The sequence below is a fragment of the Ovis aries genome, chromosome 1, assembly GCF_016772045.2.
Source record: "Ovis aries strain OAR_USU_Benz2616 breed Rambouillet chromosome 1, ARS-UI_Ramb_v3.0, whole genome shotgun sequence".
Lineage (NCBI taxonomy): Eukaryota > Metazoa > Chordata > Mammalia > Artiodactyla > Bovidae > Ovis > Ovis aries.
In genome coordinates, this window is record NC_056054.1 from 275,060,376 (window position 1) to 275,074,334 (window position 13,959).

The window sequence follows — 13,959 nt, forward strand, 5'->3', positions numbered from 1 at the left end:
TCTGAACTCTGACTCTGTGATTTTATCTTTTTGTTTTCATTCCTCTGTATGCCCCCCGACACCTCCTTCATTTCCTCTTTATGATGTTTTCTCTCCTCTTTGCCTTTCTCCTCTTCTCCAGCCTACAAATGTGTATTACTAAGGACTTCTAGTGGCTAATGCTGGAAGTACCTCTCAGAAACACCCACAGTGTAAACATGTGATCCATCCCAGTGCACCAGGAAGCAAAGTGTCTAGGAGAAAGAAAGAGCCTAGGGCAATAAATGGGTTGTTTTGACTACATGATACTATTTATTTCCATGTTTTATACTAAATCCAAATGGTTCTCTTGGCGAGTATAAGCAAAACCTATATTTTCTGTTAAGTCACTAAGTCATGTCCAACTTTGTTGACCCCATGGACTGTAGCCCGCCAGGCTCCTCTGTCCTTGGGATTCTCCAGGCAAGAATACTGGAGTGGGTTGCCATGCCCTCCTCCAGGGGATCTTCCCAACCCAAGGATCAAACCCAGGTCTCCTGCATTGCAGGCAGATTCTTTACCATCTGAGCCACCAGGGAAGCGTGGAACCTCTATTACTCTGTGTATAATAACCCTAATGTCTCTTTGCTTTTCTGTTGACCTGGTAACTCCCTTCAGGAACTGCAGTTTAATTAAAACTTGACGTTTAATCTGTGAGATGAAGCCGTAAGTGTGTGGATATAGTAGTATATTGCTTTGGTGTGAGGAGGGGTAGATGGAGTCATTGATGGTGGTGTAGGGGAGGCTTTTCATCGTGTGGAGATTCAGCTGAATGCCTGCAGATGGGTCGGGATGCTACATACGGGGTTTGGTCTGAAATGTAGTACCTGAGAGATCCAGGCTGTAGCTCAGGCAAGAGTTTTGTGAGAGGCACAGCCCCTCCCCGAGGTACGTGTGGCCCTAGCTCTGCAGTGAAATTCATGACAGATCAGAGCGTACTGAGAAGCCAGAGACTCCTTGGCTTCCTGAATATGGACCCTGGGTCACTGTTGACTCAGAATTTGCTCCAGATTTATTACAGCACTTGGCACCTCTTCTCTGGCAAGAAACATTGTTAAGAGAGGTGAGTGCAGTGTGGAGGCAGGCGTCTGTGGTGCCAAGAGCACCCTTCAGCTGAATGTGATAGATAATGAGAGTTTAACTCTGCTTCACAAGAAAACTGCATGATTTTTGAAATGCTCTTATACTCAGTTATAACCCCTGTTTTGAAAATATAAATTTATTTGAATTTGACAGCGGTACATTAGGGAGAACTTTTAACCTAACACAATTTTAACCAATTTGTTTGTACTTGTGCGCCGTTTTGACCACGAGAAAACACTAGTGGGCACTCACACCACAGCTTGGTGAGCGGAGCGTGCACACGCCCCAGAGAGCCACCGGCTGCATCGGATCACCGCGCACGTCCTGAGCCCCACCCCCAGTCCAGTTCATTCAGTCGCTCAGCACCCCATGAACCGCAGCACACCAGGCCTCCCTGTCCATCACCAACTCCCGGAGTCCACCCAAGCCCATGTCCATTGAGTCGGTGATGCCATCCAACCCTCTCATCCTCTGTCGTCCCCTTCTCCTCCTGCCCTCCGTCTTTCCCAGCATCAGGGTCTTTTCAGATGAGTCAGCTCTTCCTATCAGGTGGCCAAAGTATTGGAGTTTTAGCCTCAGCATCCGTCCTTCCAATGAACACCCAAGACTGATCTCCTTTAGGATGGACTGGTTGGATCTCCTTGCAGTCCAAGGGACTCTCAAGAGTCTTCTCCAACACCACAGTTCAAGAGCATCAATTCTTCGGTGCTCAGCTTTCTTCACAGTCCAACTCTCACATCGATACGTGACCACTGGAAAAACCATCACCTTGACTAGATGGACCTTTGTTGGCAAAGTCACGTGTCTGCTTTTTGATACGCTGTCTAGGTTGGTCACAGCTTTTCTTCCCCCACATCTCAGTTCAAACCTCTCATCAGACCTCAGACCCCTCCTCGGGCCCCTCACAGGAACTCACAAGCTGCAGCCCTTCCGCCCGACTCCGGGTCTTTCTCGAGGTCGGGTGCCGCTTGCCGCGCTGGGGCCGTGGGTCCGCGCTCCGTGCCTGCTTGGCATGCGCGACGCAGTGTCTGCCCTCGCCCTTCCTAAGGTGTCGCTGCAGAATGGCGGGGTGTTCCGCCCCAGCCCGTGTTGGCCGCACGGCTCGTCTCTCGGTGCCTGGTTCTCAGGAGCGCGTGTGCCGCATTCCGGCACAGCCGGCCGTGCCGCGCCGGGACTGTCCAGAGTCGCCCCCCGGCCGCGGCCGAGCTCCGGACCCTGCGCACCTCCCGGAAGCCCCCTCCCGGCCGGACCCGCTCAGCGGCCTTGTGCCGCCCAGCCCCGGCGCCGCCGCCCGCGTCTCTGCCCCTGGCTCCCTCTGCGTATTAATCTGAGCAGCTCTGGAGCGCCGCCTGATGTCTTCATTTATCTTTAAGATCCCCCTCAAAGATGAGTTCATTTCAGCTGCTGCCCCCGTGCAGAACACGCGATTTTCCGACCCCCTAACCAAGCTTTCCCAGTTTCCCGCTGTTGCAGAACCTTAAAAGACCACCCCCACCCCGTGTCCCCCACCACGCCGCAGCCCGGTGCCCCGCCAGCTCCCCCAGCCAGCCGGGGCGGGACTCCACTTCCTGGGTGAGCTTCAGGAACGTGGGACGCCACCACCAGAAGGACGCGTTGCAGCCCTGGAAGCGCTTGACAGCTGCAGGGGCGCCCGAGTGACCCGCCCGGCAGGGGCGCCCTCTGGGTCTCTGCTCTTCCTTCTGGGCCCCGGCGCGCCGACGCTGGTGTCGCCCTGCCCCTCCACACCCTCCACAGCTCTCTCCAGCCCGCCTCTCTTTCCCACCCCCGGCCCAGGGCACCTCCCGCCCCTTCACACCCCACCCACCCCTTCCGTGCCCTTTGTTCACAGCCTGAAGTTCTGCCCTGGTCACAGCGCACCTCGGCTCAGAGGTGTGACCCCGTGTCCCCCCAGGCTGGCCCCTTTCTCAGCATGCCCGGCACCTGCCTCCAAGGTGAGCGGAGTGTCTGCTGACCCTGGTGAGGCTGCCCGTGGGTCTCCGACCTGCCCACTCCCGTCCACGCCCCCGTAGCCGCGTTCCTCTGTGCTGCTAGGCTGACAATCCAGTAACGCCTTCCGTCTGCCAGAGTTCTTTCCCTTTCCTTTAAATTTTATTTTTCAATTGATGTATAGTTGACTTTTTTTTTTTTTTTTTTTGCCTCTTCATACCCTCCGTGGGCAAGAATAGTGTCGGGGGCTGCCGTTTCCTTCTCCAGTGGGCCACGTTTTGTCGGAACTCTTCAGTATGGCCCGTCCATCTTGGGGGGCCCTGCGTGGCACTCAAGCCCCTTTGACTCAATGGATCGTGACTCAGTGGACATGAATATGAGCAAAGTCCAGGAGACGGGGGAGGACAGAGGAGCCTGGCCTGCCGCAGCCCACGGGGTCGCAAAGAGCAGGACACAGCTTAGCGACGGAACAATAGCAGCAGCGTGGTTGGTTTACAGTGCTGTGTCAGCTTGAGATGCACGGCGAAGTGGTCCAGTCACACAGATGCGCACGCAGTCACAGCTGCACGTACAGTCACACAGTCATACGCATTCTGTTTCGGATTCTCTTCCATCATAGCTTATTACCAGATGTTGGGTATAACTCTCTGTGCTACACAGTAGGTCCTGGATGGTTATTTTCTATATAATAGTGTGTGTGTGTGTGTGTGTGTGTGTGTGTGTGTGTGTGTGTGTGTGTGTATCTCCTCCACCTCTCCCTGTTGGTAACCATAAGCTTGTTTTCCATGTCTGTGGGTCTATTTCTGTTTTTGTATAGAAGTTCATCTGTATCGTGTTTTTTGATTCCGCTCATCAGTGGTATCATTTCATATTTGTCCTTGTCTGGCAGAGTTCTTTCTCGTTTTTCTGATAGAGGGTTTTTTCCCAATGGTTTTCTGTAGTGTGCGTAGTGAAAACGTGGAAGTCAAGCTTCACAGGGAAACTAGGGCAAGTCCCTTTGGAAACGGTTTGCTGTTTGGAAAGTGTTTTCGCAGTGAGCTCGCTGGATGGGGTGATGAGCCGGGCCCTGGGTGGTGTCCCCCACTGCCCTGCCTTATGAGGTGAGCTGGCTGCTGGGCAGAGAACCCACAGCCTCGTGAATTTTGTGCCCTGGTGCAGATGTGTGATTTTCGTATTCTGTTCAAGTATTAAACAGCCACGTTGTGATTTCCAACAAGGACTTCATAAATGATTTCTCTTCCATCAGTTCAACCGTGTGGCGTTTTGCTATACTTGGAAACTTTCGTGAAAGATCACATTACCTCTGCATTTCAGTTTAGAAGTCCCGGGTCCCAGAGTTCCCACATTTGATTTGAAAATTCTTCACCTGCACAGTAATATTTATTGTAAAGTGATAAGGAGAAAAGTAGTGTTGTTAACTCAGAGAGGACATTATTTTCAAGAACACACACACACACACACACACACACACACACAAAACCTGCCGGAGCAGAAAGACTCCTGAGGGAGTTTTGCTCTCAGCGGTGGGTTGAGTTGTCCGTCCAGGGAGCACGAGGGTGGCGGTCCTCTTGTGACGCTGAGCGTAGAGACTGCCACAGGGTAACCGGGATGGGTGGGAACCGCTGCTGTGGACTGAACTGATTTGTCTCCTGCAGACCTTGGCCCTCGGTTCAGGCGTGCTGTGTGGTTAGCCGTCCCTGGGGTCCTGACAGGGGTCCGCTTGGTCCACACCTCCTGGGGGCGTCCCTGAGCCGTTCCTGCCGCCGGGGCACCCCTTGTCCTCCGAGGACAGCCATGGGTCTCTGGGGTGTGGGGTGATGGGGTGGCGGTGGGCGGCATATCGCTCGTGCCAGCTCACTGACGAGTTTGCGAATGACGGCCAGCTGTTAACGTTTGAGAGGGGGAGACAGGTACCTGCTGTGTGTCACGTGGTCACAGGGTCTGTGTTACAGAACCCCTGCTTTATGCTGGGTGGCCATTCTCTTCCGCAGCAGCCCTAGCCCTTCTCTGACTCTGCGTCTTCACTGGCAGCAGCTGCAGCGTCCGTGTGTCAGGACGGGGTGGGTTCAGGAGGGCTCGGGAGGAAGCGTCCGAGATCTGAAACTGTCGGCCGGCTCGAGGGGCGGGGAGGGGAGTCTAGGGCTCAGAAGACGTCAGCACTGTGGCTGTGGGGCTGCTGCCACCAGACTCAACGTTGCTAGCAAGGTTCTTTTGTAATCTTCAAAATCTGGGTCCCTGGGGTGAAAGGAGATTTGGGGTCTTGTCCAAAATCTGACGTAAAGTCCTTACAAAAAGGCATAGATTTGCTTATTCTGAAAACAGGATGTTCTTACTCAGATGCAAATTATAAACAGAAAATAAGCAAGTGGTCTACAGGAACATAGTAATATAAAATATATTAATTGGTAATAGTTCTTCTCATAACTATATTTAAAAACAGAGACGTTTGCCTGATACTAACATGAGGAGTTAACTTTCAAAACAAGGCATTTTTATGAAAGGCATTCCTGATTTCAGTTTAATAAAATGTGAATTTTAATTTGTACTTTGAGTTTAGTTGAAACTGCCTACTTTTCATCTGCCTGAGTCCTGTCCTGAAACCTTATCTTGAGGTTGACTTATGAAGTGGGTTTCTGGGCTATGTTAAATCTATAGATTTTCCTAACACATTAGTTCCAGAAATTTAGGATGTACTCGTAACTGGACGTTAATATAGAATCCACTGTATTCAGTCGCTCAGTTGTGTCCGACTCTGAACCCACGGACTGTAGCCCTGCCAGACTCCTCTGTCCACGGAACTCTCCAGGCAAGAATACTGGAGTGGGTTGCCCTTTCCTACTCCCGGGGATCTTCCCAAACCAGGAATCGAACTCAGGTCTCTTGAGTCTCCTGCATGGGCAAGGGGAATTCTTTACCACTGGCGCCGCCTGGGAAGCCTTTAACAGCACTGTAGAAGCATCTTGCGCCTTGTAAACACTACGAGGGTCCATGTGCTAAGTCACTTGGGCTGGCAGCTGGGGGTCTGATGTCAGCTCGGAGACTTAACACCTGTGCGTTTAAGGAGTGTTGATGAATGTATTGGCATTAATGCAAATCATGGTTATAAAACCAGTCACTCTGCCGGGCCTTGCATTATGGTGATATATTAATGTAATATATGCAGAGAAAATTAGATAACTGAAAGCAGTTTTTCCCTTCAGCTCATCCCTGATGTCATGCCCCATCTATCTGCTTTTGTCTAGCCTGAGATGCATATTCTACTGGTTTCACATTACGCATAAATGACTTCTGTTTTTTAATAATGAATTGATAAGTGGAGCTCAGGAAATTGTTTACCGATGTCCTTAAGAAAATAGCTTCGCAAAGTGCTTTGTAGAAACGTTATTTAAACCACACTCATGGGCCCACATCAGGATGGAGGTGCTGTCTGTCCCGTCTGTAGCCTGTTGGGAGGCCGAGCGTCCCCTGCCTCTGGCCCCTGTCCTGGTTGGGGTGCGCTCTCCTCTCGGGCAGCTCTGCTTGTGGTCAGGAGCTGGCGTGGTACCGTGGGCGCCGCGGAGGCCCCGAGTCACGCGCGATATCTGTGCCCCAGCCCTTAGTTACGGCCTTTGCCTGCACGCCAGGCGGCCTTGGGAAAGTGGCTTCGCTCTGGAGTCCTCCGAGTTCACATCCGTGGAACCAGTGCCACCGCCCGCCTCCCGTGGGCCTGGCGAGATGAAGAGCGCTGGTGGTTCCCCGGGGCCGGGGAGGCGTGGACACGCTCACTCTGACTCGCTCAGCGGGCACTTAGACCATCAATAACGGCAGCGTTGCAGCCTGGCGGACCCGGCCCGAGGGTGGTCCTGCCCCGAGCTCATGATGCCCCACGTGTCCCCGCCGCGCCCTCAGCGCCTCTGGGCAGAGTTGTCAGCCAAGTGGGAGCCAGACCTCGGCCCGCCAGGCAGGCGGGTGGGAAGGCCAGCCCAGCCCAGCCCTCCCGGCCCCAGGCCCTCCCAGGAGCTGGAGGCCCGATGGGCCCCACCCTGAGGAGAAGGGACGCAGACACCGAGAGCGTTCGTGGAGTCATGCCGCGGTCGGAACTACAAGCTTCATTATAAATACGTGCTCTGCAGCTGCAAAACGGGCCAAACCGGCAGCTCCTCCTCCCCAGGGGGATGCTGAGTTCACTCTGTGACAGGTGGGGCAAGGGAGTCGCCCCCGCTGAGGCCTGGGGGCTTTCTTCCCTCCCATGTCTGGGCTCTGCTGACTGGTGACCCCGTCTCCTGGGCCGGTCCCCGTGGAGCCCCGCTGCTCTGCGCTGCACTCGGTGATGGGGCTGCCCTGCCTCCTCCCGGTGCCTGCCTCCCTTCCCTGGGCTGTTGGCCACCTCCGTGGTGTAGATGCTGCGTGCAGCTCAGGGGCTGCTCCGTCCCCAGGTACTGGGAGGAGGACTTGGTGCTGAGCCGGCCCATGCCGTGCTCTGCCTCAGGGGTCTTGGTGTCAGCCCGGGAGCACGTGGGCAGCGGCGGTAGACCTCTGCTCTGTGAGTACCATCTGCTTGGGGCTCCGGGCCTCCTGCCCTTCACGCTTGCTCAGCACCCTCAGGGTCCCCCTTGGGGAGCTTTAGGGCCTCGTCGTCCCCAGGGCAGAGGACGGGTCCTCCCGCGTCACAGAGCTCGGGCAGGGGGTGTCCGTCTCCAGCTCCTCGAGGTGGAGCGTGCGCTTCTAAAGCCCTGCTGTGTCTTTTGCGCTTAAAGGTGCAGCACCTTTGGCGATACCTGAAACTGGAAGATGCTTCTAAGAATAAAAATGTGAGCTGTTGTTGCTCTGAGCCTTGTCACAGCAGGCTTTGCAAACAAAGCTAGTATCAGTGAGCGCAGGACAGGAAGGCCTGCTCATTCTGCTAACCTGGGGCCTCTGGAGGTGCCTGGCCCCCAGGTGGGAGGGGAGTCCTCGGGGACGTTGCTCTCTGCAGGCTCCAGCCACAAGCCTCCCCTACTCTGATGCCCGCATTATTGTGAACCCTCATCATGCTTTTCATGAAACGCAGCTTGCAGGTGGGAAATAAACTATGGCTCGCCACATTTATGGTCTCGCGCTCGGTGACGAAGCCAAGGAACCCACGTGAAGCTGCGCCTGTCCTGCACCCCCGCTTCCCCTGGCGCGGACCTACCACCTTCCCGCACAGGCTGCCTGGAGGCCCGAGTCTTCCCTCGCGGTTGTTACCACTCTGGCACTGCCCACTTGTCTCACGGCCAGGTGCCTTTCGCTGCTTTTTTCTCCCTCAGCTTGAATGAGGGAGGCACGATTGGCCAGTTCTTTGACACTGAGCTGGGACAGCCAGCATCCTTGCTGGAAGACGTCCTGGCTTCTTGGTGTCTCTTATTTGGCTCGACATCAGAGCTGAGAAAGGTTACTGATGACGGTCTGAACCTTTTCGGTATGCAAATTGTGGAATGGTACAAATGACTTTCCATCGGTATCATCGAGTTCTGAACTATTCGTTTCTGTCACTGCCTGTTCAGTATGTCGAGCTGTAAAGTAGAGTATTTTAATTTACAGGAATGACTCAGATCTTGAAGACCAAGTGTGGAAAGACTGAATTCCTAAGCGGGAGGCCTGCCATGGGGCTGTAGACTTCCTGCAGACAGCGACTGGGTCCTTTAGGTTGCAGGCCCCAGTGTGCGTTCAAGGGCTGCCCCTAGGGAGCCTCACAGATGATGAATGAAGGCCTGAGTGAACACCTGCTTTGACCTTCAGACTTCACAGTGTTTGCTGTCATTTTCTTAGAACAGTGGAAGTCGATAGATGCTGTGTGACTCACTTTAAGAATCTGGTGTACTTCTTAAGAGGCGTGTTGGTTATGCTTTAGTTTAAATAAGTGCAACTAATAAAATATGGTGCTTTTCAAGTTATATAAATAATCCAACCTACATACATTTAGTTTCTATAAAATAATTACTGTGGCAGCTGGCGATAAGTACTATAAAGCAAAACTAGGCAGAATTTAAGGAATGGAAAATGTTGGAGCGGTGTTTGTTATATAAAGTAAAATGGTGATGCAGCAGAGATGAGTAATATTATCACATGAAATATTTGGACATTTAAATACAAAAAGCTAATAATCAACAGGGACCTACTATATAGCACAGAGAAGCATACTCGGTATTCCGTAATAACCTGTATAGGAAAAGAAGCAGAAAAAGAATGGATATATGTATAACTGAATCACTTAGCTGTCCATCTAAAACTAATACAACATGTAGGTCAGCTATACTCCACTATGAAATGAAAATTTAATTTTAAAAGATAAATACAAAAAGCGAGCGTCTACCCTTATGGCGAGGATTATAACTGTACCTATTTGAATCATGGGAACTGAATCTGGCCTTCCGATTTTCATAGCAATTTCAGAGCCAAAAAGTTTATTTCAGACAGATCTTTTCCCAGCACTTTGGTGAGTAAAATAATGGGTCAGCTGCACCCTGTTCCTTTTTCTTAATTCAGACATAGCTCCTAAAACAAGCACTTGCAGTGCGGAACAAGAACTCAACGCTGGAATTCTACAATCACTCATAGGCACACTGCAAACACTGGTCTGGGTGATAGCGTTCCTGATGCACCACATAAATGCTGTTTTTGATCCTCATCGGAAGTTTGAAACTGCTTCTCAAACGGAGGCATCTCGGGTGAAGTGAGTGAGGCATTTGGGCGCTGCAGCTTTCCGTAAGGTGATGAGGTTTTAACATGAAGGACAGATCGGATGTGCACCCATGTCCCTTTCTTTCCATACTGAAAGGGACTCAGGTCGGTGCTGGCTCGAGGGTCACGTCCAGTGTGAGCACCTTGGGGACACATTCCTCACAGTCTGGTCTGGGCGCTTGTGTAGCGAGGTGTGACTTGATCGGTTTCCCTGTGAACCTGAGTGGGATGTCGGGTGGCGGGGGGGGGGCGGTGTGTGGCCACGTTCGCTCGGCCAGGCCGGGGGAGAGCCTGGCCCCAGCAGGGACCCTCCTGCACCCCGCTGTCCGTGTGACCACCTGTCCGGGTGCTTCCCTTCCAGATGATCCAGTCCCTGAAGGCGCTGATCGAGAATGCAGATGCCGTGTATGAAAAGATTGTGCACTGTCAGAAGGCAGGTGAGTGAGAAGCTTTCTTTCCTTCAACGTTAGTTGCATCGTCTATTTTACCCCTAAGCTATTTCATCTTTTTGATACTATGTTTAAAAAAAAATCAGATATAAAAAGTGTTTCTTCTTGGCTAAAGAAAATACTAATTCCTTGGTTCTCAAGGAATTCCTTGGTTCCTTGGTTCTGCATAACAGACTTACATGGGATGTGGGGGGTATGGGGGGAGCTTTTAAAGCGTATTGGTGTGGTCTGGGGCATGGTTTAAGAGTCCACGGCTGTTAAAGCATTCTAACCTGCTGCTCAGATTGAGACCCGAGCGGTCATCTCTTCCTCCTGCGTGTTCTCTGAGCGGCCACCCCCACCAGCCACGACTTCATAGCAGACGCAGGGCAAGTGAGACCGGGCACAGAAGAAATGAGTTCTTAGCAAGGAGAACGGATCCCAGTTGCTGCCTCTTGAAACGGTTAATACACCAGCATTTCCACATGCTGATGGATTTCTTTATTTCACAACCAAATGTTACGCTGGATTATAAAATTCTGCTGATGTAAACAACCATCTCATTAATTTTAGCTATGATTAAACCAAAAGGTCAAGCGTTCTGCATTGTGGTACGAATAGGCAAAATGGACTTCTTTTGATTTTCAAATTTTGGGTGTCAATATGGAGAATATTCATAATTCATAAATAAGGAAACTGTCCTTAATTTCTTGGGGTTTTGGTTGCTGATCTTTCAAATCAAGAGACCATAACTATTACCTGGCCTTAAAAAAGTCATCTCTCATTTCAGAAATGAACTCTTTTAAAATCGATTAAAGGCAAAGATACGTGGGACAGTTTCTCTTTTGATGTTTATTGAAGAATATGGACATTGGACAAAAGTCCTCATCTTGTTAGCAAAATATCATTATATTAACAAAGTAACCTTTTTACGCCTAGTCCTTTGTGAAACACCAGAACTAAAGCAAGGTACGACAGTTACCATATAATAATTACCATTTTTATCATGCTACTGCCCTCCATAAAAATCATTAAATCTAAAGTTCTGACCAAACTTCTAAGTTCCTATGCACGGTCACTGCTGACTGGCCCATTTACTTTGCCAATCTTTTATGTAAAAATTATCAATTCAATCATCTGTTCATTTAATAAATGTGTTTTGAACTTGTACTGTACATAAGGTACTTGTAAGACCTATTACATACCAAAATATTAAAAAACAAGATTTTTGTTTTCTAGAACCTTCAGATCAAACAGGAAGTACGAAAGTAAGCACGTAGTCAGATACAGTCCTTGGCGTGTGTGACCCTGGGCTTGGCTGGGGCGGCCGTGGGGAACCCTGGTGTCTGAGTGGAAGGGGAGACGTTGAGCCTTTAGTGATGATCACAGTGGCTGGTGCGGAGGGCCACTTCGGGCAGGCCTGCAGGAAGGGGCAGGTACGGCTTGGTGGTCCAGCCAGGCTCTGTCTGCTCCCCTGTGTGTTTCCATGCCGACCCCACAAGGCAGGGCCTCTGCCCCCTCCCGTCAGCCTGTCCTCGTCTTCCTGTGGCCTCAGCCATCTCCCACGAGGGCTTTCCAGGGCTTGGGTCATGGACCTGTTTTGTTCAGCCCCTCAGACGTGTCTGGTTCAGCTGACGAGCCTCTTCCATCACTGCCTCTTCTGCTAACGTGTCCTGTCTTCCGAACCTGGCGGTGACCTGCACACCAGGCTTGCAGGCTGGGTGACTCTTTTCACCCATGACCTCTGCTCTAACATCTGTGCGGTGGAGTCGCTCAGATAGAAACTGGCTAAATGTGACTTGGCTTTCATGAAGTATTCGATTCTATTAAATGCACATACTGCTATGAGAATTGGGGACTGTTAGCATCTGAAACTACATTTACTGGGAAAAAGGAGCTGGTTATTCATTTAACAGTCTGAGTTATTGGCAGGTCTTTGCCACTTCATTGGCTTATGACATTTGATGATGTTTGGCATCGTGCAGCCTTATATTGTTTTTCCATTTGGTTTTAGTAAGGGGTATATTTGCTTGTATTTAAAAAGCTGTGGAGTCTTGCCTGTTAAGGGTTTTGCTTTGGGTGGGGGTGCGGATACCCACTGTAATGGTCTGAGCTGCTCTGGGTTGAAAGCCCTTCAGAGTCACGTCCAATCATCACTTGGTTTCACAATTACTGCCGGCCGCCTACGTGGGCCTTCTGTTATCCCAAGTGCTTATTTTAGAGCCCCGGAACCTTTGCTTCTCGTGTTTACAGTTATCGTAAGGCAGATCATTCTTAGTCATCTGAAGAGTTGCTAGTCTGTACTGGGCTCAAAAATATTTGCATAAGATTTTACTTTTGGTAAGTAATTATTCTTCTGCTTCCAGAGCTTTAATCTTGCAATGAGAAAGTGAAGATTAGGTCTCCAAAGTGCTACGAGAGAGGATTGTTCTAGAAGTATTCCAGACTTTTAAACACAAACCTTCGTGTAAACAGTTAAGTGAGAATAAAGACGTGCATACCCACCTCTTATGGGTATGCACCCAGTTAAACTGCACCCAGTTTGGACAGGTTCAGACTCCCCGCTGTGTAACTGATGTTTCGGAGCTAGAAATGTGTCTCCTGATGCTGTCACTGGGAAGAGGGACTGAGGCTGGGGAGGAGCCCTGGGAAGGGAAGACCCACAGCCAGCGTTGGGTCAGGGACCTGCATGCCAAGCAGTGACCGGGAGGAACCAAGGGAGGGTGGTGGGGACAGCCAGGTGGCGACCACTGGAGCTCCTGAAGAGCCCGCTCTTTAAGGAAGAGAGTATGGCAGCATGGACGTTTAGAGGATTAAAGAGAAAGTGAAGTTGTTCAGTCGTGTCTGACTCTTTGTGACCCCGTGGACTGTAGCCTGCCAGGCTCCTCCCTCCATGGGGTTCTCCAGGCAAGAGTACTGGAGTGGGGTGCCATTTCCTTCTCCAGAGGATCTTCCCCACCCAGCAACCGAACCTGGGTCTCCCGCATTGCAAGCAGATGCTTTTACCATCTGAGCCACGAGGATTAAGGGGAAATATTAAACAGAAAACGATGTTCCTAGGAATGTGGAAGATCCAGTGAAGAGGCAAAGAGTGATTGTGAAAGTCGCCCAGTCGTGTCCGATTCTTTGCAACCCCATCAACTGTATAGTCCCTGGAATTCTCCAGGCCAGAGTCCTGGAGTGGGTAGCCTTTCCCTTCTCCAGGGGATCTTCCCAACCCAGGGATCAAACCCAGGTCTCCCACATTGCAGGTGGATTCTTTACCAGCTGAGCCACCAGGGAAGCCCACGAATCCTGGAGTGGGTAGCCTATCCCTTCTCCAGGGCAGGCAAAGATGACGATGCTAAAAGATGCACCTGGGATGAAGGATGCAGGAAGTGAGGAGGGCAGGCTTAAAATGTAGCCGTGAAACGCTTGACCCTAGAAAGTGGGAGACGCGCCCTTCTGCGATGATGCAGAGCTACGCTGTGGAGCCTTGTGGAGGGGAGGGGTGTCTTCCCCTGAAAAGGGGGGACACAGCTCTGGGGAGGGTCAGAAGGAGGAGCCAGGGCTGGCAGGGTGTGGAGCGTTTGCTCAGAGCTAGAGGTGCCAGTGGCAGAGACGGACTGCACGTTCGGATCACGGGGAGGGATGTGGGCTGAGTGAGTCCTGGCCGCCACGGGGTGCAGGAAGGGTCTGAGTTGAGTAACAGCACACAGCCTCCTGGTCTAGCAAGGGCTGTTCTCCCAAGAAGCAGCCAAGTTGGGGGTGTGGGTTAGGAACAAGCCTCAAGAGGGGACAGTACCGTCAGTGTTCCCTCAAG

At 51.4% G+C, this 13,959-nt stretch overlaps 1 protein-coding gene across 7 annotated transcripts in view; it reads left to right on the forward strand.

The window, feature by feature from the left end:
- PLCL2 (phospholipase C like 2) overlaps positions 1-13,959 on the forward strand; it is a 210,788-nt gene that overhangs the window by 145,132 nt on the left and 51,697 nt on the right. For 5 of the 7 annotated variants that reach the window (XM_027962005.2, XM_027962015.3, XM_042234014.2 and 2 more), the window contains one exon: positions 10,091-10,166. The exons of the other annotated variants lie outside the window; for them this stretch is intronic. In XM_027962005.2, coding sequence (XP_027817806.2) covers positions 10,091-10,166 — 76 coding nt within the window. The remainder of the gene's footprint in view (positions 1-10,090; positions 10,167-13,959) is intronic. 7 annotated transcript variants of the gene reach the window in all.